Source organism: Gracilinanus agilis, chromosome 1, assembly GCF_016433145.1.
Source record: "Gracilinanus agilis isolate LMUSP501 chromosome 1, AgileGrace, whole genome shotgun sequence".
Taxonomy (NCBI): domain Eukaryota; kingdom Metazoa; phylum Chordata; class Mammalia; order Didelphimorphia; family Didelphidae; genus Gracilinanus; species Gracilinanus agilis.
The window spans coordinates 536,305,195-536,331,141 of NC_058130.1; the positions used below are offsets into that span (position 1 = coordinate 536,305,195).

General features: G+C 35.9%; 1 protein-coding gene across 1 annotated transcript in view; it reads left to right on the top strand.

Moving 5' to 3' along the window:
* Positions 1-25,947, top strand: part of CHST9 (carbohydrate sulfotransferase 9) — a 383,826-nt gene that overhangs the window by 68,762 nt on the left and 289,117 nt on the right. Inside the window, 1 exon segment of the mRNA XM_044666462.1 lies at positions 14,359-14,567. Coding sequence (XP_044522397.1) covers positions 14,447-14,567 — 121 coding nt within the window. The 5' untranslated portion in view covers positions 14,359-14,446.

The following is a 25,947-nucleotide window of genomic DNA, read 5'->3' on the forward strand; positions in this document are numbered from 1 at the left end:
ATGCTTGTTTGTTCTCCTCCTCTGTTTGCTCAGTTGTCTGGATTTTCTCTGTGTAAAAGTTGTTGAGTGTTAAAGACTTCTTTTTCTTGTTGTTAATCTTTCTCTTCTGAGCTACCTGAGACTGGGTAGCCATCATTAGCCCAGCAGCTTCTCAGCTTTATCCTTGCGCTCAGTGTCTGTCCACAGTCTATTGGCTCCTGAGGTCTGTCTGGTTTTTTCCAATGTCAAGCCCCCTGGTGGACCCCCTTGCTTGATTCTCTGCTGGAGGTTTCTTTACAAGTCTCAGGGCGCTGCTTCCACAGTCGTATACCCGTCTGCACTGGTTCCCCACTCAGGGTTTCAGAGCTTTAGGTCTGGTTGTGTCTGCCTCCACCCACGCCTCCGCTGGTGCCTGCGCTCTCAGCCTGCGCTCTGCGCCCAGCGTCCACTCCCGGTGTCCTGCTCCTGCGCTCAAATTCCATGTGCGTTCGTTAGCTTTTTGGGGTCCTAAATCTTGCTGCTCTCAGGAACAGGCCCCGGAGCTGCCAATGACTTGATGGGTGCCCCAAACTTGCTCTATTTCTTTTTAGCTGGCTTCGGAGCTATAGGTGTTGTGTGTGGAGGGGGTGGGGGTGGGGTGGTTGCTCAGCCCGCGATTTAGTGAAAGCTGTTTCACCCCTTTATAGCATGGAAATGCCTCGATTCTACGTACCTTCCACGCTGTGCCCTGTTGTGGGGTTCCTCCGTTCGTCTGGACTTGTTTTTATGTCCCCTTGAGGAGTTTTGTGTGTTTCGGTCAGGAGAGGTTAAGAGCTGCTTCTTACTCTGCCGCCATCTTAACCCGGAACACGACATGAAGTTTTGAAGAAATGAGCAGAAACAAGGGAACATGTATAGCAACAGAAATATTGTTTAGCAAATGACTTGTTTATGTTCACCTCCAGAAAAATAATGAATAAATAGAAATAAGCAAGATATAGAGTTTTGTTTACACAAATATATTTTGTCAGATTATGCCTTCTTTAATAGAAAGAAGGGAAGGAGGAAAGAAGTTGTCTGGATATTGTAATGGAACAAATAAGCAGAAAAAAATTTTTTGACAAAAAAATTCCAACAGTTCCCCATCACCTCCAGGATCAGATATAAAACCCGTTCATATGGCCTTTAAAGTCTTTCATAACCTGAATCCTTCCTACCTTTCTACTCTAACTCCTCCTAAAACCATTTGACTTTTTCTTGGCAAAGATATCAGAATTGTTTTCATTTCCTTTACCGCCTCATTTTAGATATAAGGAAACCGAGGCAAACAGGGTTAAGTAACTTGCCCAGGATCACACAGCTAGTGTCGATCTGAGATTTGAATTCAGATCTTCCTGATTCCAAGCCCAACATTGTATGGACTGCTATTCATCTCAGACAAGATTTCATGTCCTAAATTCTGCCATCTTCACTGATCATATCCCATGCTTAAAATGTTACATGGCATTGTCTCCTTTGAAAGAGTGATCGAAAGTCCTTCCTTTAAGCCTCTTTAATAGTTCAGCTCTGGTTTGTCTTTGACTGGTTCAGGGAAAGAAAGATCAAGCAGATGCTCTAATCCTTGAACAGCTTCCTTGTCCTAAAAAGGACAGCTAAAGTCAGCTAAAGTCATACTTTCTGCTTGAAGCCTTCCTCAACGATTCTTAATATTAATTATATCATACATAATATAATCCTATCATACATAATCTATCTGCCATGCTTGCTCTCAGAAAGTCAAGGAAGCAACAAAACAGATAAATATTAACATATGTAAACTATTTTTAAAAGAAATTATTATTATATAATAATTATAGTATGTATGATATAATTAACATCAATTATATAATGAATAGATTACTGTGTCTAGGGTCAGGAAGACCTGGATTCAAATACAGCTAAGACATTTACTAGCTGTGTAACTTTAGGCAAATAACTTAACCTCTTTGTCTCAGTTTCTTCATCTATTAAATGGGATGATCATAGCACGTACTTCCTAGACTTGTAGTGAGGATTCCATAGGAAAATATTTGTAAAGTGCTTAGCAAAGTGCCATACATATAGTGTGTGCAATTTAAATATAATTGCTATTGTTATTAGTACTTTCCTTCTGAAATTACCTTTATTTTATCCTGTTTATTGTAAATCATTGTGCATATTTTCCCCAATAGGTCCTACTATGAACTCATTGAAGCAGAGACTATCTTTTAGGTTCCTTTATATTACTCAGTGCTTGCCTTAAACTATTAACATAGTAGGAGATGGATAATAAATGCTTGTTGACACTGTCATTTTGTTTCAAGCAATAAAACCCATAATACTTAAACTTTCATGAAGCTACTATTGATAACTAAAGATTATAGACACACACATAGACACAAACACATAGAGGGAGGGGCGATAGGGAGGGAGAGAGACAGACAGACAGACAGACAGACACTGGAGAGATAGAGATTGGAGCTCTTTAGAGAACATCAAATCTACTCCACCTCATTTTACAAATAAGGAAACTGAAGTCCAAAGACTAAGTGATTTCTCTAGGGCAGTGATGGCAAACCCTTTAAAGACTGCATGTCATGTCCCACCCCTCCTAGGAACCAAGTGTCATGCCACACACCCCCAGAGACCTCATGCAGTACACTCTGCAGGGCTCCTTCTTACCCCAGACAGGAAAGAAAGAGCTCCCACTGGGCTGATGGGCGGAGGAGCAGATGAAGTGAAAAAATGTTCTCAGTGTGGTGGGAAAGGGAAAGGGAGAAGCTCCTCCAAGTCCCTCTGCCTTTCTAATAACAAACTCTGGCAAGTTATGGCTTATGTGCCTACAGAGGGGACTCTGTGTGCCCTTTTTAGCATGTTGCCATAGTTTTGCCATCACAGCCCTAGGGTAACACTTCTAGAAAGTAGCAGAACCAAGATTGGAAGCCTGGTCCTCTCATTTCAAACCCTAAGTGTTGGTTCAAAGTTGAATTTTAAAGTATCAAAAGGAATATTTTATTATCATTTCATTGGTTTAGGTAACCCTTAAAGAGATTTTTCCTTTAACTAATCTAGATCAGGACATGTTCAATAATTTGAGATCTTAAAGAGTTGCCTGGGAGGGGGAGCATGAAGTTAAGCAACTTACCCATGATTGCCCAGCCAGTGTCTGTCCAGAGGCAGGATTTGAACCTAAGAGTTTGTAGTTCCTAGGTCAACCCTCTATCTGCCATGCTTGTTCTCAGAAAGTCAAAGAAGCAACAAAATAGATAAATATTAACATATGTAAACTATTTTTAAAAAGAAATTACTATTCTAAAAGTATTCCTTTGAGAATTCTAAGATTTACCATTCTCATTGTGAGATCAGATTTCAAATCAATTAAGTTCTACAATATAAACATCTGTAATTTTCAAAAACATTGCTGGGTGTAGAGGAGATACAAATAAAGTTAAGAGAAGGACCTGACCTTAAGCAATGTTATCATAGTAAGGGAGTACAGGCATATACAAAAATAACCATAACAAAATAGTCTATAAGAAGAGCTTTAGAAATACAAAGCATTGTAAAAGATTCAAGGATGCATCCCCCTTCAGGTTTGCAATGGTTCAAGCAAGTGTGGGAGCAATTCCTTTCCTTTTTGTTGTTCAGTCATATCTGATTCTTTGTGTGAGAACAATTAGAGTTCACCAAATGTCTTGATGGCTCACTAGAGCTCCAAAAAAAGATTTTTGACCATTGAAATGGCATAGCTTGCCATACATAAAGCAGCATTATTTCAAGTAATTTCAATCTCCAGTAGTCTGCACTTTTTCCAGAGGCTTATAGGCAGACAGAGTATCTCCAAAAAGGTACATTTTCCCATTACAAGTGACCTTCAGCTTTGCTTAGAGCAATGCTGAAGCTTCTACTGCCTCACCTTTGTTTAATGAGAGCCATTTTCTAATGCCAACTTTGGGTTAATGGACTGAAATCTGAGAAAATCTCATGTATCTCTCTATTTTACACCAGATTGCCTTTCTGCCTTGTGGCTTTAATCACTCAATCCTACTCACATCTGCCATAGTAACAATTAGAGGTTTTCCACTGCCTTCTGCACCCAGGAGGATGTGTCAGACATAGAATAGCAACATTTCTCAAAGAAAGAGAGAGTAAATTCTTCATCTCTATCCAGAAGCCTAGGTAATAATTTTCTCATTTAAATCCCCCCAGGATTACTTCTATTGGCTTCCACACCCACTATTCCCCTAGGTTCATAGCTCCTTTCTGATTTATGAGTTTTCTTCTATCCTTTCTCTTCAGAGATAAGTTTTAATTATGCAGACAGCAAGAGTTTAAAGATCTTTCCTTTCTTAAGTGCAATTATTTAGTCTTTAGTAGGAGAATTTATTTGATTGGTTGCCTACTATCTGAATTTCCTTATCCAAGCTAGTTATTATAGCTAGTTATTATGTCTGTTCAGTGTTTAACTAACTCCTATTCAACAGAAAGTTGCCTTCATTTCAGGAAGTTCCTTGAGGAATCAATGTTGAAAAGCTTCAAATTCCAAATCTCCCTTGTGGGTTACACTGTCTTATAAGCTCTTGAAAAACTCATATTCCTCTAGCTTTAATTTAATATGGTAAGATCTCTTCTATCATATGAGCTCTGTGAGAACAGTCTCACTTCTTTTATTTCCTTAAAAACTTTCTCTGCTACCAGAACCAAAGATTAACTGGATTAAAAAAAATCTTCAAAAGCACACAAAAAATGTGCTCCTCTGATACCAGTTCCATATACAGCTATTTGTTTTGTAGAATTGAATTTTCAAGGGAAGTCTTACAGAAGGTTAATATTTCCTCCTAGTTTAGATGCAGGCAATTTGAGTAGCTATCCCTATGTACTGACTTGGATTAGTCTACCGCAGTCTAATGTTTAGACTTTTCCCTACTGTGGATGACTGAAAAAAAAATAGATTTATATAAACCAGGTACTTTTGATTTTTTTTGGAATACTAATTTTATTAAAGTTATATACAATTAGCCACAAAACATGTAAAGTAAAACTATGCATATTACACAAGGAAATATGAAAACCTTGATATGGAAGGCATAACTTGTTGAACTTAATTAACTATTACCTCTGTCTGATTACCCAAAGGCTGATGTTTAAAGGCTTGTTCTTGGGTTAGAAAAAATCAACTTTTATGTTCTCAAAGACTGAGAGAAGAAAAAAATTAAGAAAATTTTGTGCTTCCTTTCATGTTATTTATGCTGCCGGAGACCATCCACTACACTACCGGTAACTTTTCTACCGGCAGGTAGATGATGTAAGGAATAGAGTGCCAACCAGACTGAAAACAGGAAAATTCCTTTGCTTGAGTTCAAATCTGGCCTCAGACACAATTTTTCTGTGACCCTAAGCAAGTCACTTAACCCTGTTTGCCACAGTTTCATTATCTGTAAAATGAGCTAGAGAAGGAATGGCAAACCTCCCTAGTATCTTTGCAAAAAAACAACACCAAAATTAGGTTACAGAGAGTTGGACAAGACCTAAAAAAATGGCTGAACTGAGTTTTTCTATTTTTTCCACTTAAACTGAGACATCAAAGACCCAACCTCATGTTGTTCACTTGAACTCATTCTATATCACTGGCTGGTCTCTTCTTCAAAAGATAATTGTCTCAGGGGCAGCTGGATGGCTCAGTGGATTGAGAGCCAGGCCTAGAGACAGGAGGTCCTAGGTTCAATTCTGACCTCAGACACTTCCAAGCTGTGTGACCCTGGGCAAATCACTTAACCCCCATTGCCTAGCCCTGTAACAAATAAAATTAATACAGAAGGATATATATAAAAGATATTGGGGTTAAAAAAAAGATAATTGTCTCTAGTTTCAGGGAAGACCATAAACTGTTGCCCCCTGTTCCCATTATTACTACATTTTCCCCCTTTTCTTATAGAAATAGAAAAGGTATAGAGAAGCAGCATTACCTAATGGGCAGAAAAACACCAGAATTCAAATTCCAGTTCTATTATTATGTGTGTGAGCTTAGGCAAATCCCTCCCACTTTGGGAGTCTCAATTTCTTTATCTCCAAAGTAAGTGAGTTGTAGGGAAACCCTCTTTAATATCCCTTCTGACCAAATCTTTGATTCTTTGGAAAATATATATTATTTTTGGTTTAAATATTTTTATTTAATATACTTGAGTATATTAAATAAAATATAAATTTTATTAAATATATATTAAATAATAAATATATTTAAAATATATATTATTTGGTTTTAATAAAATCACATGCATAACTTTTCCCAATTAAAATAACAAGTATATTTTCGCCAATTAAATGTTAACCATGAAAACCATCTCTCTTCATTCATTACTAACTTTCTCACAGGATTAAAGAATTTTGGCATTGGAAAGTTCATCATTGAACCTCTAGCTCCAACCATGCCCTAATAAGTGGTCATGTCAACTCTGTCAAACATTTATATTAAGGAGGAATCCAGCCCCTCCTGATTTCTCCTTGTCCACATTTGGACAGTTCTCTAAACCTAAATTGACCTATTGTAAAATTCCATCTTTGTTTCTAGTTCTTCACTCAGAACAAACAGAACAAGTCTAATCCCTCTTCTACATACATATCAGCCTTTCATATATGACAGCTATCATGTCCCTAATTTTTTGCTTCCCTAGGGTAAACTTTTCCTCATGTGACACAGACTCAAGTCTATGCACATTGACCAGCTTATCAACATCTTTCTTAAAGTGCGATATCTAGAACTAAACAAATACTCCATATGAATTCTGTGAGATTTTATCCCCTCCCTATTCCTGGAAGCTATAGCTATATCTGGTTTTTTTTGCTTTTATTAGACATTTATTAATATTCGTTTTTAATCTGTTTACATACTTTATGCCCCTACTTACCCCTTCACCCCCCCGCTCTCCCCCCACCCATGGCCAACGCACATTTCCACTGGTTGTACCATGTGTCCTTGTTCAGGGTCTATTTCCCATTCATGTCCGCCTCAGCCCATGCATTCAAGCAATTGTTTATCTTATATGTTTCCTCTACTGCAGTCCTTCCTCTGAATGTGGGTAGCATCTTTACCATAAATCCCTCAGAGCTGTCCTGTGTCATTGCAGTGCTGCTGGTACAGGAGCCCATTACATTTGATTTTACCATAGTATATCAGTCTCTGTGTACAATGTTCTTCTGGCTCTGCTCCTTTCGCTCTGCATCACTTCCTGGAGGTCTCTCCAATTTGCATGGAATTCCTCCAGTTTATTATTCCTTTTAGCACAATAGTATTCCATCACCTGCATATACCACAATTTGTTCAGCCATTCCCCAATTGAAGGACATCCCCTCATTTTCCAGTTTTTTGCCACCACAAAAAGCGCAGCTATAAATATTTTCATACAAGTCTGTTTATCTATGATCTCTTTGGGGTACAAACCCAGCAATGGTATGGCTGGATCAAAGGGCAGGCAGTCTTTTATAGCCCTTTGGGCATAGTTCCTATATCTGTTTTTAAAAAGCCCAAGATCTCATTAGTTTATTTGCCTACCATGTCACATTCCTGACATGTATTGAGCTTGTGGTCCACTAAAACTCCCAGTTATTTTTCAGAGAAATTACTGTTAAACTATGTCGCCATCTTCATGAACATAAAAGTTGATTATTTTAATCCAAGTGCAAGTTTTCACATTTGTCCTCATTGAATTTCATTTAATTAGATGCCACACAGTACTCTAGCCTGTCAAGATCCATTTGAATCCCCATTATCATCCAGACTGTTACCTGCTCTTCTCATCTTCATATCATCTACAAATCAGATGATAATGCTAATTGTGCCTATATCTAAATCATTGATAAAAGTGTCAAATAATACAATGCCAAGCACATGTTCTTGGCATCCACTGGAGACCTTTTTCCATGTTGTCAGGGAACAAAAAATTAATACTTTTTGAGTCATGTCATTTACCAGTTTTGAATCCATTTACTTATGTTACTGTCTCGTCTATATCTAGCCTTCTTTCATATGAGAGGTATTTTATCTAATGCTTGGCTAAAATTGAGACAAACTATATCTATAGAATTCTCTAGTCAAAGGGAGATTAAGAGAATGTAGTAAAGCCTATCCTTATTCTTTGCAACCATCAGTCTACTTATTGGATTTTCATTGTTGCCTTACTAATTCATTCTAAAAATTACTGAAGGTGGGGCAGAGTCAAGATGATGACTTAGAAACAGTAAAAATCAATTCTTCTGTGAAAACCCTTACATACCAATAAAAAACAAAGTGCTTCAAGGGGGACAAAAACCAGATCCAATGAGAACACAGACCTGAAGGACTTTCCTACTCAATTCCTCTTAAAAGGTACCCAGAGAAAGTTGAATTCTCAGGTTTAGGGTAAAAAAAGAAGGAAGGTCTTAGGACTCCTACCACACTACTGTGCCGAGACTCTGGTGGTTAGTGGAATCTCAGGGCAAGGACTCCAGCTCAGAGGAAGTGCCTTGCTACCACAGCTACTCGAGGCTCAGGTCTATGACCACAGCTGGCAGGGAGGCAGCTGGAGGAGAGGGGAAGAGAGTAGGGCAGTCTGGTTGCAACCTTCAGCCACCACTCCTCCATCTTGGGCCTCTGCCTCTGCTGGAAATTTTGGCCTTGGGGCACATTCAGCTCTGCAGTTCAGTTTAACTGCCTTAATCCAGTCTATCAATAGTGCAGAAAAGAAGTCTTCAGAGGGCAGAAATGTTCAATCTCCAACACCCCTCCCCTGACCCACAGTAAGAATCTGGCTAACTGGGATCCCGAGAAGCAGGCTTCAACCCCAACTTTGGTACCTCCACAGGTAGCTCAGGGCTCTGACCAGGCAGCTGGTAGGGAAGCAACTGGAAGAAAGGAAGAGAGGAGGAGAGTAACTACCTTCAGCCTTCCCACCTCCACTTTCATCTTTAGCTTCTGCTAAAAGCTAGGAAAAATCTGGCTTCAGAGCACATTACAATTATATTACAATCAGGGCACAAAATACATTAATACAACAGGCCAGCTCCTTCAGCCTAATCTAGTTAATCAGCAGAGCAGAGAAGAAGCCCTTTCAGGGAAGAAAAGCCCAAACTCACAGATCCAGCAAATAAACAGAGGAGCAATAATACAGCCAATAAGAAGAGGGGAAGAAAGAAAAAATATGAGTAAACAACAGAAAGAGAAAAAAGAAATTACAATTGACAGCTTCTGTTCAGGTAATGAACAGATAACAAATGGAACAGAGGAGGCCCAAGGAACACCAAGCAAAACACTCAGGAACTCCAGTGAATTGGACTCAAGCTTTGGAAGAACACAAAACACAATTCAAAAAACAATTAAGAGAGGCTAAAGACAATTGGGAAAAGAATTTAAAAAGCAAAATAGGTCATCTGGAAACAGAGGCACATGAACTAAAACAAGAAAATAATGTCTTGAAAACCAGAATTGATCATCTTGAAAATGAGGCAAAAACGTGAAAGATGACCTACAAAGAAAAATAGAAAAGGAAAAGGAGAATCAAAAATCCAGGGATGAAATTCAGTCTTTAAAAATTAGTATACAACAATTAGAAGCAAATGACTTCACAAGGCAGAAGAGTCTTTAAAACAAAATCAAAAGAATGAAAAAATTGAGAAAAATATGAAACACCTTGATGATAAAATAATACCTTTTAGTGATTCTCTTGAGTTCTGTATTTGGGCATCAGATTCTAAAGAGCTGGAAAATAGATCCAAGAGAGACAACTTAAGAATTATTGGACTACCAGAAAGTCACGACAAAAGAAAAAGCCTGAACACATCATTCTATAGTAAATTATATAAGAAAAATACCATCATATTCTTGAACAATAGGGTAGAGATCAAAAGAATTCACAGATCACTTCCTGCATTAAATCCCCAGTTGACAACACTCAGGAAAGTTATAGCCAAGTTCAAGAACTTCCAGACCAAGGAAAAGATACTAAAACCTTCTAAAAAGAAACAATTCAAAAATCAGGATTACACAGGACTTGGCAGCATCCACAATGATGGACCATAAGGCATGGAAAAAGATATTCTGGAAAACTGGGAAATGAGGGGTTGTCCATCGATTGGGGAATGGCAGAACAAATTGGGGTGTCTGATGGTGATGGACTACTATATTGCTGGAAGGAATAATGAACTGGAAGAATTTCCATGTGAACTGGAGAGAACTCAAGGAATTGATGCCGAGCCAAAGGAGCAGAACCAGGAGAATGTTGTACACGAGACTGACACTGTAGCACAATTGAAAGTAATGGACTTCTCTATTAGCAGCAATGATCCAGGATAATTCTGAGGGACTTATAAGAAAGAATGCTATCCACATCCAGAGAAAGAAATGTGGGAGTAGAAATGCAGAAGAAAAACTTATGATTGATCACACAGTTAAATGGGTATATGACTGGAGATGTTGACTTTAATTGATCACTTTATTGCAAGTATTAATAATATGGAAATAGGTTTTGACCAATAATATGTGTAAAACCCAGTGGAATTGCTCATCGGCTCCAAGAGGGGCCAGAGAGGAGGGGAGGGAAAGAACATAAATCATGTAACCATGGAAAAATATTCTAAATTAATATAATAAATAGATTTTAAAAAATAATAAAAATTACTGAAGAATTGATTTAACTCATTGACCTACAATTTACACACTCTATTCTCTTTTTAAAAAAATGTGCTAACTCTAAGGTACCACCTCAAACCTAGCAGATTGGCCAATATAACAGAAAAGAAAAATAATAAATGTTGAAGGCAATGTGGCCAAATTAGGGCACTAATGCATTGTTGGTGGAGTTGTGAATTGATCCAACCATTCTGGAAGTCAATTTGGAATAATGCCCAAAGAGTTTTAAAAGATTGCATCCCCTTTGATCCAGTTATGGGTCTCATAATGGGTTTGCACTCCAAAGAGATTTAAAAAATGTTTATACAATAATACTTATAGCTGTGCTTTTTGTGGTGGCAAAAATTGGAAAATCAGGAGGTGTCCATCGATTGGGGAATGGCTGAAAAAATTGGGGTGTCTGATGGTGATGAGATATTATTGTGCTGAAAGGAATAATGAACTGGAGGAATTCCATGTGAACTGGAAAGACCTCCAAGAATTGATGCAAAGTGAAATGAGCAAAACCAGGAGAACGTGATACACAGTAACTGAAACATTGTAGGATGAGCAAATGTAATGGACTCTGCTAATAATAGCAATGCAATGACCAAGAAAAATACTGTGGAACTTATGAGAAAGAATGCTATCCACATCTAAAGAATGAATTATGGGAGTAGAAATGCAGAAGAAAAACATATGATTTATCACTTAGTTTTATGGGTATAAGGTTTGGGTGGTGGTTTTAAAAGATTATTACAAATATGAATAATTTAGAAATAGATTTTGATTAATGAAACATGTATAAACCAGTGGAATTGCTTGTCATTTCCAAGAGGTGAGAATTTGAGAAAAAAATAGAAAAGGAAAAAAGTATTAGAATTTGGCCTTCTACAATGTGGTGCTTGCTGTCTTTCTCCCTTTTCCATCATCTTTTCAATAGCACTGATATTTAGCAATCCCATTGGCCAATTCTATCATTATCCAAGAATGTATTATATTTGGAACATGATATTAATTCATCAAGGACATCTAGGTGCTCTCTATTTCATTACTTATTTGGGGCATCAACTTTTTTTTATTCCTTTTATTTCTCTGTGGTCTTTGAGGGTAGTATGAAATCTGTAATTCATATAATGTCTCAATATTAACCTTTTATCAGCATAGCCAACTCCAAAAAGTTGTAATTTTGATTGCTTTGTTTCATTAAATTGATTTTTTGAACTTTTGTTCTTACCAGAGTTTTATTAAGGACACTAACTTCTTTAATTTTAAAAACATTTCAACAGAATCAATTTTAAAACAAAGAGATGCATTGATTTCTTTTTACAAATAGCATACATTTGTGTGACAGCATCTGGGCTAGCTAGGTAATGCAGTGGATAAAGTTCCAGGCCTGAAGTCAGGAAGTCATATTCCTGAATTCAAATCTGCCCTCAGACACTTAATAACTGTGTGATCCTGGGCAAGTCACTAAACCCTGTTGGTCTGTTTCCTCAACTGCAAAATGATCAAGAGGGAATGAAAAACCATTCCAGTCTCTTTGCCAAGAAAAATCCCCAAATTGGTCAGACGGGACTGAAAAAACTTAACAGCAACAACAAAGAAGGTTAGGGATACATGATCTTCATGTCCTATGATACATTGGAATATCATGATAATATCAGGTTGGTAGTCTGTTCCTGGCACTACATTTCATATTTGACTCTGCTATAAAAATAAGGTCATTGCAGCACTTCGTAAAACTAAAATCCTTTGGACAGAATTCAAAATAGAATTGTATTAGGGAATAATAAGCCATTCATTTTCATATTAATTGTGATTTGAAGGGGGAATATCTTGAATATCACCTTTTAAACTATATAGATTGAATGTTCCTTTTACAAAAATAAATTATGCAGCATGAAAATTTCCATTTCCTTGGATATTACATTTAAAAAATCTTTATCATACTGTATGAACCTATCTTTCAAAGGTTGCCCTTTACCTCATACGATTCTGTATAATTAACTAAATAGCAAATATGTATTGCGTCTCCTAAGTTTAGTTGGAGAGCTGGTTAGATATTCATGTGATGGTATCTTGCAGGGAGCTGAAGATATGGGACTAGTGGGACTAGCATTCAGGAAAGGGCTCTTCATTAGAGAGGTAGATTAAAGGGGTAGCTTGTATTGAATTTGTAACTAAAGTTGTAATAGTAAAGGAGATAACTAAGAGAAAACATAAAAAAGGAACCACAGATGGAACCTCAGAATTTTATGGTTTAAAATGTGTTTAATTGTCCTGAGAAGAGGGAATACAACAAAGGAGACAAAGAAAACCTACAAGAAATAGAACCATATAATTCATTGTAATAGAAAAGAATAATAAAAGGGTGAATGGATGACCAATAGTAACAGATGCTACAGTTTGTGGTTATTGTTTATTCATGTCTGACTCTTGGTGACCTCATTTGAGGTTTTCTTGGCAAATATACAGGAGTGATTTTCCATGTCCTTTTCCAGCTCATTTAGACAAATGCAAATTATTGGCCATTGGACTTAGCGATAAAGATTATGTTGGAGAGGACTACTTAAATAGAGTAGAGGGTTCAAAAAGTAGACTTAAAAAGATCAAATGTTGATGAAGTTAAGGCAGTGAGTTTAAGCTACCTGTTCATAAATTAATAATGGAGAATAGATATAAGACGATAACCTGATGAGAAAGAGGAGCTGAAATTTGGTGGGAGCTGATAGAGTATACATGAGACAGTATAAAGGGAAAGATTCATCTCATCACTGATTTAGGGCTGGAGAGGATCTCAGAGGCCCTCTAGCTCTTCTAGCTCACCCTTTTCATTTTTTAGTTGTGAAAAATGAAACTCAGAGAGATTAATTTATTTGTCCAGCAATATATAGCCAGCTTGTGCAGGATTTAAACTCAGGTTTTCTTAGCTCCAGGTTCTTTACTCTTTTCACTATGCTATGCTACCTAATTATTGAGCAGTAAGAAAAATATTGGGCAACTCTTGGTGACAGATCATGAGGAAATGGGAAGGGAAGGAATTGAGGACATGACTTTGTAAAGAAGTGGTTAAGACCACCTGATCCCCTGAGCCTAGAAGAAAAAAAGAGAGGATGGCTGAGAAACTGAGAGGTGTACAGGAGGAAGGCTAAAAGAGATCATTTCAAATGGTCCCAATTTTCTCATTAAAGTAAGAAATTTGGTCCCCTAGTAAGGATGAAAGAGAAAATAAGGAAGTTGAAAAGAAAAGAGAAAATTTGTGACTAAGAGGTGGAAATTCTTTATTAGACTATTTTTCTCCTTGTTGATTTATGGCTTTCATGACATACTTATGTTATAACTACCTAAACTTAGCTCTCTGGGAGTATACTGGAGTGTCAATAAAAGATTCTTTGTTCATTAAAGTTTAATGTTCATTATAATTGTTCATTATAGTTTAAGTTGGGATATACATGTTTCCTTTTGGCCCTTAACAATTTAGGAAAGGATAACTCGGAATATAGTGGCTTAATTTAATGTTAAAATTTTATTCATTAACCATTCATTCAGATAAGACTGAAGATGAGACAATTATTTAAAGTATAACTGTCCTTTAAGGGGTGATTTCCTGGAAGTCGTCAGTTTCATAACCCCCGACTTCATTTAAATATTCAGTGCTATAGATTTTCTCCATATTTTACGGAACATCCATAAAAAAGTATCACCAAAGAATCACAATGCTTTATTTGTCCATATTCTAGATTACTGAAAAAAAGGAAACTGAAGAGAAAAAGATTCCACTGAGAATACTTGGGAGGAAAATCATGTGGTATTCACAAAGGAGCAAAAATGCAACCATCTGAAATAGTCATGAATTTGAGACAAGTTTTTCTGTCTGTGCTGATGTTTGGAGTAGCAGGTCTACTCCTCTTCATGTACCTACAAGCCTGGATTGAAGAGCAACATACAGGTAATAATGCACATTTATAAACATTTTTTCTGTAAAATAAGTGAAAAAGCTCATAAGGATTCAGAATTTTAAAAAAATTGATCAAGAAAATAATTTGAAATGCCATTGCTCTTTCTTTGTTATCTTTGATCTTTGCAAGGTCATAGAAGATATACTTTGCTTCTTTTGGGCTGCCTGCATAATCCCCTTTTTTGGAGAAAAAGTTCTATTGGCATGGTCTCAATTATAAGTGATCAAGAAAATTCCATCATCACTACCAATACATGTAGTGGTTATAGTGGGTCTATTGCATCGTCTCTATGGGGAAAAAATACACACGTATGATATATATCATATATACATATATATACATATATACATACATATATAAAACTCAGTCTTTCTGTCCATCAAAAGTCGTTAGGCAGTTCTCTTTTCTACTGTTCTGTAATTAGTTTCACTAGAAATAATTTCTGTTAAGTTAGGTAAAATGCATAGACACATACAGACTTGTAAGACATACATTTAAGACTTTGTTGCTTTTATTGTTAGGGATGCACTGTGGATTAATAATACTGTGGAGAATGTAATTAGAAAAAAAACTTTACTGATAGTGTCTTACTGTAAAAGTTAACTTGCTTTTCAAATTTTGAGATGAACTAAAGTGGAAGGACGTATAAAAATCAGACTCCAAGAAGATCTTCACAAAAAAGAATGATGTGATAAATTTAATAAGAGCTAAATAATATTTTTAAAGAATTTCAAATTTTGCAAAGCTCTTCATAACTCTTTAAGACTCATGATTATGATCTCATTTATCCTCAAACAACCCTGGAAGGCAAGTGTTTTTTTCTCATTTTACAGATCAGAAAACTGAGGCAGACATTAAATGACTTGCACAAACTCATATAGCTAATAATTTCTGAGATTAGTCATATAAGGTCTAAAACTGTTTGCACAGTGGATAGAGTGCTTGACTTAAGGGTTCAAATTTAACCTTAGACACTAGCTGTAAGTAAGCTTCATTTGAGTAGACTGAAAATTCAATATGAATCATCCTTGTTATATGGCCACAAAAATTTTATTGTGATTTTAGGCCACATGAAGAAAAGTTCCAATGTTGCCAATACAAGTGCACTGTCATGGTCAAATCATTCCTTGAGTACTGTGTACAGATTGAAATATTTTGTTAGGCCAGATGGGCTCCCTCAAAACATGGTGAGTTCCTCATTACTATGAGCGTATAAACAGTGTCTAATGACTACATGGCAGTTATTTTGTGGGGAAGATTCCTATTCAGGGTAAGGGTTAGACTGAGTGACCTCTGAGGTCACTTATAATTCTAAAATTCTTTGTTTCTATGACATTGTGAAGCCTCATACAAAATATCTATGGACATATACACTTCTCCTGGATGGAAAAACTTGCCTGCTTTAATTTTAATTTTCTCTGCAAGTGGTGCATTTAACTATGTTGTGATTTTTTTAAAAAAACTGGATAATTTTGAATGTATGAATGTTTCAGTTTTAGCTCATTAAATTCTTCAGTCCTTCTAGTCCGTTATACCTTAGGCCCAGAAAACTTAATAAAAAGTGGAACGTTTACTAAAGAGTCCTGCAAATTTTACCCAGGTTTTTCTAATTAAAATTTCTTTACTGTTTATAGTTATCTTCCTATACTTCCTTGCTTCATTTAAGTAAAAGATAAGAATAGAGGATTATTTTTAAGTGATTGGAGTAATAGTTAAAAATAGAAATGAAATCTCCCTACCAATATTTAACTGTTTTGAAACTAAATTCACATTCTGAGAGATCTCAAACATCATATAATCCAACTTCCTCATTTTACAAATTAAAAACTGAGTCTCAAGGAGGATAATTATTTGGGATATGGAAAAAATAATTTTGGAGTCAGAAGACTTAGATTTGAATTTCATGTCTAATACTAAACAGCTCTAGTTAACCATGGGCAAATATTTTAACCTTTTTGAGCCTTAGTTTTCCTGTCTGAAAAATGCATATAATAACTTGCTCTAGCTATTGCATAACTTGCCTCAAGATCATTTATGAGAAAAGCAACTTGCAAACTTCAAATAGATTTATGTACTTTCATATTATTAGAACCTAATATCTTATAAGTAACAAACAGCAGAACTAGGATTTGAATTATTAATAAATCACATATATTGCATTTTTTGCAAAGTAGTTTTTCTCTCAACAGTCCTTTGAAGTAGGTGGTACAAATAGTGTCAGCATCCATCATAGTATCAGTATTCTTATGGAAGAGGGAACTGAGCAAAGAAAAGAGAGGTTAAGTTTTTTGTCCTTCATTTTGAAGAGGACTGGTGACATCTTGGAGTGATGTCTTGACTTGTGCATGAACTGGATTTAAGTGAGGCAGAGTTGCACAAAGTCATCAGCCTCACTCTCTCTTAAAAAGTCATCGAAGTCCAATGGCAGGACAAGTCATGACAACTGGTGATGGGCTAAGATGCAATAGATGACCTTGATGTCTTCATGTCTGACAAACCTCTAAGCATTCCACAGCCCTTGCTTCTACTGCCTTTATGGCCATTGGAAAATTGTTCTTATCCATTTCTTCTTTAGGAGAAAAATCAAGAAAAGTCTTCCCCTGCTTAGGAGAAACATCCCCCAATTCACCAATGAATTTAAGGCCCATCCATTACCCCAAGAGAGAACCTGCCTATGACCATACCAGTAGTAAGCTTATAAAGTGAAACTCAAATCCAAGACTCTCGACAACCCCAATTAAATATTCTATCCCTTATATCATTCTGCTTCTCCACAATTTCTTATTCCTATCTTTTCATGATAGCACAATAGCTGTATTGAATTTAATCCCACCTAAATATAAATCTAATCTAAACCACAACAGAGGACAACTGATCTAGAGTTCAACAAACAACCTATCCATCCTCTTCTCCTCAGGTCTTTTGATTTGCCAAATGAACCTGGTCTATATATTCTTCTCTACATTTCCCATACTCTTTGTGAAATACAGTCAGGAGATAATCCTCCAAGGAAATCACCTCTATGTGAGAACAAGTGATAGAAGAAAAAAGGAAAGTTATTCCTGAAAGTAACATTAATCATCACATTTTTCCCCATCCAAAAGAAAAATATTTTGTCCCAACAATGCAATTTAGATTGTGTCTATATGTTCAGGATTTCAAAGAAGTTAGCCATTCCACATCCTTGAAATTATTTTATTATCTTTCTACATCAAAATCTATAAGTGCCTTTACTATTGGAAAATTAAAAACCATTTTCTAGGTTCACTGACATGTGAAGCATAGGATGATGTCAACTTGCTTAGGAATGGGAAAGAGGAAATGGATAAAAGTTGATTTTGTCTCATTTTTTAAAAGTCTATGTATAAAGCTACAATGATTTTTTTCTTTAAAACTATTAACTCTTTTAACTTTCAGTTTGTCTTCCCAGCTTGGTTAACTTTAAATTCAAGGACATTTTGGAAATTCCTAATTTTCAATTCTCTCTGATTACCATGAAGTTAAGACTTTCTTCCCTTTCTCACCAGCTTTAGTTAAGAATTTATTACTGTCATTGTCAAAAGGCATCAATGCATTTTATATTCCTGTATAAAAGAATCTCATTTGAAAGAACCTCACAGGCTGTCTATTCCCAATAGGTTGGGCTGGAAGTTTCTCCTCTATACAACCTGCCCAACAAGTATTAAGCTAGCCTCAACCTTTAGTGATTTCCATTTTTGAATATCTAGTATAGTGCAGTATACAATGAATTGCTAAATGGTCCTCTTTGACAATATCAAAGCTATTACCCAAACCAAATCCAGCATGACTAGAATGTCCTTTGAACTAAGTATTGTGTCTTGTGTGATCAGAGAGGTGAGAAGTCATCCTCAAAGTCTTATCTTTCTTCATTCATACTCAACATATTACTTCCATGGCAACAGAAACTAAAAGCAGAAGACCTAAATGTTTGTGGGATTTTTTTTCTCCTAAATGCAGACTGAATTTTAATAGCCTCTGGCTGTGTTTTAACTGTGCTATTTGTATTTCATAGCTGATAGAAATAACTTTACAGATTCTAGTTTTAAGCAAGAATAAAGTTCTTCCTGTTGTTTATTTCATAAGAAAGAGATTGGGTGCTCAGAATCTAATCAGCCTCCATGCTTATGGTGTTTCAAATTTGACTTCAGTTTGCTCCTTCTCGAAACTAAACAGGTGTGGATTTCCATCCAGATAACAGACATGCCTTTGTCCAGACCTTTTCTGATGGTGTTTTTTTCCTTCGAAGACTCCCTATTAATTCTGTCAAACTTTTATGTGATATTGATATAGTGAAAATTATTTCCCTTCTTTTTTCAGGGTACCTGTATACAACTGAACCATAACAAAGCAGCTTTTAATGTATGAGAACTTTTCTATTATTTTTATCCATCTTTGCAAGAAAATATAATGGAGATTTTTATGTAAAATATGCCTTCCTTAGATTGTCCTCAAAGTCTGTAATTATGTTGAATAGTAGTTATTGGTATTGCCATGTACCTAGATGGTATGATTTCTAATTAGAAATACATGAAAATTTATCTGTCCATTCCTAAAGTCACATATTTCACAGATAGGCAAGGCACCAAAAAAATAGGATTCAAGGGTATGTAATGGATACTTAAAGATTTGGGAAGTATTTTTTTTTGTTGTTAGACACTGCCATTCAAGTTAAAAAAATAATAGTTATGAACTACAGCAAGGAAACTTATAGTTTATTCTTTTAGAAATTTGCATAGTGTTAGAAAGTTGTTTTTATCTTAAACAACCTTTGTTTTTATTCATTAATAATATATTACAAATTATTTATTAATATCTGCCATGTACTGTGCCTCTGTCCTTGAGGAACTTACATTCTAAAACAAGGAAGAAATGCCTCTTAGGTAGAGGTAGCAAATGAAGGGAGTTAATTATGTGGTAAGTAACAGAGATGACAAGTGGAGATGTAGGGTGTTTGACTTGCCTTTCTGGAACTAATGGCACTACTTATTTGATTGTGTTCTTAGAGCAAGAAGGTGAGAAAAGGAAATGGGGTAGGACAGCTGGCAAGATCCCCAAGTTGGAGAATGCTAGATATAATGGATTTTTGAGTTTGAATTCATTCAATAATCACTTAGGATAGCTAACCCCCAAGGTAGAGGGTGAGGAGGAGGAATGAGAATGCCAAAGGTGAGTAAATTAACTTTTCACTGGACAAAATAATATTTCAAATGTGGAATTTTTTTGAGAGGAGAACAGATAATTAAGAACTTTAGGAAACTCTCCTGAGTGAAGAAGTGTCTCGAACAACTTTATCTTTGCCAAGACTAGAAGACCAATTTTGTCATAGCCTCTTTGGGAACCAGGTGTAACTCTAGCCTGATTTCTTAATTTAGTGTCTCAGAAAGACATAAAGAAATAGTATAAGCACAGATTCAGTAACTTTTCACTGGGGAGACATTCTGGGGAGGTCCAATGAGTATTGACTGTCTCGTGATGTGTCTGCTATCTCTGTGACTAAATGTGTGAAGTCTTTTATCTTTTTTGGGTCTTAATTTCCTCATCCCTTAAAATTAAGAAGATGGGGCAAAAGACTTCTAAGATGTAATCAACAAAGCTCAATATTCTATCACCATTTTTAGTTTAAATCTGACCCTCAGCTTTTCTCCACAGCTGGACACACAGCTGTCAATGCTTTTCCCTATATTATCTCAATCTCTCTGTGTCTGTCTGTCTGTCTGTCTGTCTGTCTGTCTGTCTCATGATATTCTATTTGCACATGGTCTCTCCATTCGACTGGGATATCCTTAGAGCAAAGACTGCTTTCTTTCCTTGTATTACCAACACTTAGCCCTGGGTTTAATAAGTAAGGGCTTAATAAAAGCTTGTTAACTTTCTGACAACCTCGCCCCTGACATTTCATTTTACTTTTCTTTATAAAAGACAAAACCAAGACTTAAGTAGCCTCAATTTCCTGAGGGTACTTAAAGACTTAATTCCTTTTATTTGTTTGTTTCATTGTTTGGGGTCCTATTTCTGTTTTTGCTTTTTCCTCAGCAGCTAGCATAGTGTCTGATACTTTGTTCAGTTTGTTCAGTCCTCTCTCACTCTCCATAACCCCATTTAATTTTTTTCTTGACAAAGATACTGGAGTGGTTTGCCATTTCCTTCTCCAACTCATTTTACAGATGAGAAACTGAGGCAATCAGGAATGCCTTTAGTCACACATAGTAAGTCACACTAGTAAGTGTCTGAGGCCAACTTTGAACTCGGGAGATTAATCTTCCTGACTCCAAACCTTGCATTTTATCCTCTCTAACATCTAGCTGTCCCTGTTACCTGCCTGGTACATAGTAGATGCATAATGTCAGCTTGACTGATTAAAGCCATTTTTTTGATGTGGTAAGCAAAATGTAGCAGAAGCACATATTTACCACAGTAATAGGGATTTCAGCAAAACTCTTAGCAGGTGAGACTTCTCAGTAGAACACTGTTCTCTTAGTACTCCTACATATTGATATGCCAGCTAAATGTGTCATGGTTCATTGAAAATCCATTAAATAATTACAGGTCGTTAGTGTGAACTTTTGAATACAAGTTTCAAAAAGTCATTCAATAAATAATTCACTTTGATAGGCCAGTTAGCTCTATTAGCACACTGATTTGATATATGATGGGAACTTGCTCAAACTTGGTAATTTCTCTAATACAGAACTTTCAGAGATAGAGATAGACTTTTTATTTCAGTAAGTGATGAAGCTGAGAATCTAAAGTTACCATGTAATTGGCAAAAGATCAAGCAGATCCTAAAACTGGGATTGGTTAAAAATTTATAGTCATCAGATGGGATTCCTCACCCACTAGATTCTCCATCTAGATTTCTTGATTCCTAGGAAACTCTGACTTGGTCTGAGGTAGGGTTTCCAGCTTCTGGTTTATCCCACAAAGATAAACTTCTTATGAAATACATCTATACTTAGTGCATCCATTTCTTTTCTTTTCACCCAATTCTAAGCCCTCTTCAATTTTCTTTTGTAGAATCCAGAAAACAATTCATTAATAATCCACTGTATCGATTATGTCATCTACATTGGTTTTTCCTTTTAATGATACAGGTCCTACAGCCTATTCATGACTACCCATTCTAAATGCCTCTCATTCCCATCCTCTGCTATGGAGGATCTCACATTTTAAGGGTCTTCCTCTTACATTCTTAACATTTCCATGCTTTTTTGCTTTCTTTTTGCCAAATGCAAAAAAAAAAAGCCAAGAAAATTCAAGTTACTTTTAAAAGGTTGGCCCATTTCCTAAACTGACTTAAATGAACATTCCAATATCTGGACCAGTACATTAGCGGCTGGAAGCACCAACCAGAGTAAAAATGTACTTTTGATGCTTTCCATTTGCACTTCCAGCTGCTCAATGAGAGAATTGCTGATGCAGGAGGCCCCAACTTGAATAGAAATGGTAGAATATTGCAGAATCATGTCCTTGGGGACAGCTTATACTGTTATTTTGTTTTTCAAAGGAAGCTTTCAAATGTAAAAACAAGCATCTAGGATGTTTAATGGGAAGTTTCAATATCCTGAGCTTATTGCAGAGTAAAGAGGAGTAAAACCTGAAAATTAAACATGAATTACTTTTAAATAATTACAACTCACTTTTATGTAGTGTTTTAAGGCTCTTAAAACATTCTGTGTTTACTAGGTCAATTTAAAAGAATAAGGACCTTGTGCCTCAAACTAAATGTTGGGAAGGCAGTAGGGCATTTTGAAAAGAGATTTGAATTTAAAACCAGAGATCATTAGTTTGAATCCTAACTCTGTTCTATTCTGCCTATATGACCATGGACAAGTCAATTAACCTCTGTAGACCTCAGATTCATATTTTATAAAAGGAGTGGTTGAACTAGACAATCTCTATGGTGACTTCCAGCTCTAAATTCTACATTCCAACTGTTCCTTCAGCCTAAGGCTAATAGTAGACAAAATTTTACTGACTTCTGTGTTCAGATTTGAAGTATAAGGACATGTATATGTATTAGTCCATTTTTTGTAATACCCAGATTGTAATTAACCTTAGAAATTTTTTCAGAGAATTTCTCCTCTACTATTCCTCATATTACATCCCTCAGATAGATTTCCCCACCGATTCCTTTTTCACTCTGGTCTCAGATAAAGAAGTCACCACGTCTTCTTACCAAGGCTATCCTATTTATAAGTAGTTTTAATCTCATCCCCTCTAGAATTTTAGAGCAAATTGTACCCACTGTCATTCCCACTCTCTCTAATCTTCTATCTCTATTTATTGACTCCTTCCCTAATGCCTATAAACATGTCTGTGTCTCCTCTATCTTTAAAAAAAAAACTGTACTCAATTCCCTATAGCTGTTTTCTTATATCTCCTCCTCATGAAAGGTGCCCATAGTCAATGTCTTCATTTTCTTCCTTCTCACTTAGTTCTAAACTCTGTGCATTATGGCTTTTGACTACATCATTCAACTAAAATTACTCTCTCCCCAGTTACCATTACAAATTTAATGGCCTTTTCTCAGTCTTCATCCATCTTGATCTTTCAGTAACATATGGCTACTGAACACTTGCCCTTCCTGGATAAACCCTCCTGTCTTCAATGAGTTTTCATGAGACTGTTCTCTCCCGGTTCTCCTCCATCCTATCCAACTATCCCCTCTCAGTCTCATTTGCTTAATTTTTACCCACATCGTACCCAGCAACACTGGGTGTTTTCCAAGGTTCTGGCTTAAGCTCTTTTCTCTTTTCCTGTAATATTTTACTATATTCAATTTTGATATCATCAACATGAATGAGCTCCATCATCTCTAAGCAAATGATTTCCAGTTCTTGTTTCTCTCTTGAGCTCTAGTCCTAGATCAACAACTGTATCTTAGTCATCTCAAATTGGATTTCATTAAGCTTTCCAAATTCATCACATTCAAAACCAAATTCATTTTATTTTACCCCAAATCCTCTCATCTCCTGAATTTCTTTATTACTTTGAGGGAACCATCATTCTTCTAGTCATCCAGACACATAATCTCAGGATCATCCCTGACTCCTTAATCAAATGAACTCCCACATGAGCATTGCCAGATTTTGTTTTGTCTGTCTTCACAACATCTCTTCTGTCTCCTTACACAAATGCCACACTGGTTCAAATCACCAGCTGGATTATTGGAGTAGACTTTTAAGTACTCTCCTTGCCTCATCTCCCTCCTCACTTCAATTGCACTTCTGCCAAATTTGATTGTGGAAGTCTTCTACTCAGTGACCTCCAATGGCTCTCATTTACCTTGGAGATAAAATAGAAACTCTGATTGGAATTTAAAGCTCTTCATCATTTGTTCACTTCCTAACTTTCCAGGCTATAATCAATATAGACTGAACTACCTATAGTTAATTAACAACAGTACTCTGTCTCCTTGTCTCTTCTCCTTTATACTAGTTGTTACTCCATGCCTTGAATGCCCTGCCCCATCAACTCTTTCTCTTAATTTTCCTGACTTCCTTCATCACTCAGCTTAAGTTTTACCTTCTCCAGGAAACTTCTCCCAAACCTTCCAACTGCTATTTCCTTACGCTCTGAGACTACTTTCTATGTATATATTTTATGTCTACCTAGTTATTTCCATGTTGTACATAATTCAATAGCTACTCATTACAGCAGTAATATATTATTTTACACTAGTGTGAGCTATGATGTAGATGAAAGGCTTTAGATATCCTTTCTTGCAGTGTGTGCCTATTATCATTATAGTGTGCTTCATAAGCAAACTTAAGAGCCCCTAACTCCAGTTAAGCTAACCACTTCCATATTTCTCTTAAGTTTCCCTTCTAATGAATCAATCATTTTAGAAATTTTTTTACATTTATTTAACTAGCTCACGTCTAATCCACTATGGAAAATTGTTCTGCAGCTCATCAGTAATTTTAAAAGCTCAAAGGAAAGCATTTGGAGAATCTTTTAGAAAGAAAATCTTTCTAAAGGAGTTTACCATTTGGTTGGAATTGTCCCAGATAAAGAGCCAAATATAAATGTCTTTCTCCCATTGCAGATGCAGTTTTCTTCTTAAATGCTATTTAGCTGATGTGTGGGTGGCTGATGGCTGCACATTTAGGGGGAAAAGTCTTGATGGGAAGAGATTGTTTCTCATTGATTTTTCAAAATTAGAGAATGACAGAATTTGAGAATAAAAACAGGATGAATCAATTCGAAGAAGAAAGATTTAGGAGGTGAGGTATCTACCATTTTATGTCATGGCTAAATATAAATATACTTACTTTTAAAACTATTTCAACATGTTTTATAATATAATAATAAGACAAAACTACAATTCTTGTCAGGTACATCATGATTAAGGTTGAGACAAATAGTTGTTTATAAATTTTAAAGGGCATACATTTTTTAATGTTTTGTAGCTTTGGGAAGAATATACAAATCATTTTTATAGCCAGTCTGTTCAGAATTTGAAATTCCTTTAGATTAGGCACTCAGTTTTCCTTTAATTGTAACATGGACTTAAGGGTTGTTTTGTTTACCTTTTTTCTTTTAGAAAGAAAAAGATTTAGATCATTTTCCTAGGTTTTTTTTTCTTTGTCTATAGCTTGATACTATATGCCAAAATATGGTGCTAGGGGCAAAGTCATGCAATATCCTCTTTGACATTTACATGACTTTTCTCAAGTTTATCATATCTAAGAAAATCCTAATTTCCCCTCTCCTTTTATCTGCATAAAGCCAGAGCAGAGCTAGTGACAATTATGAACAAGAATAGCAGCCAACTTTCATATGCTCAATAACCAATGTAGATTTACACAGCCTTTTTTCAAAGTTTGCTCAAGAGAGAAACAAATCCATAAAGCGATCACACTGCTTATTATGAAGCCACCAGATATACCCTGTAAACAATGAAATTGCTTTAGTATTTTGGGCCCAGAGTTTTATGATTGACATTAAGGGTCAATTAATGCATTTCAGACGCATCCCCGGAAGCAAGCCAATAATCAGCCAAAATCAAAAATCTATTCACTAAACTACCCACGTAGGACTGGAGTCAATGCTTCCTTGTTTATTTTGGCTAAGGTATATATAACTGATAAGCAAAAATTAGTTAAACAACCATGTCAGTAATTCAAAAACACAAAAATAGAAACCTAAAAGCTGTGTTTGTGGGAGTAATATGAAAAATGATGAGTATGTGATAGGAAAAAACTTAAGAGAAAAAAGTAGTTCATTTAGAATTGTTGAAACAAAAAAAAGTAAAATTAATTTTATTTTTATCCTTTTTTCTACTGTGACATTTTTACTAAGCTAGAATAAAGTTATAAAGATAGGTATGTGCTTTCTCAAAAATAT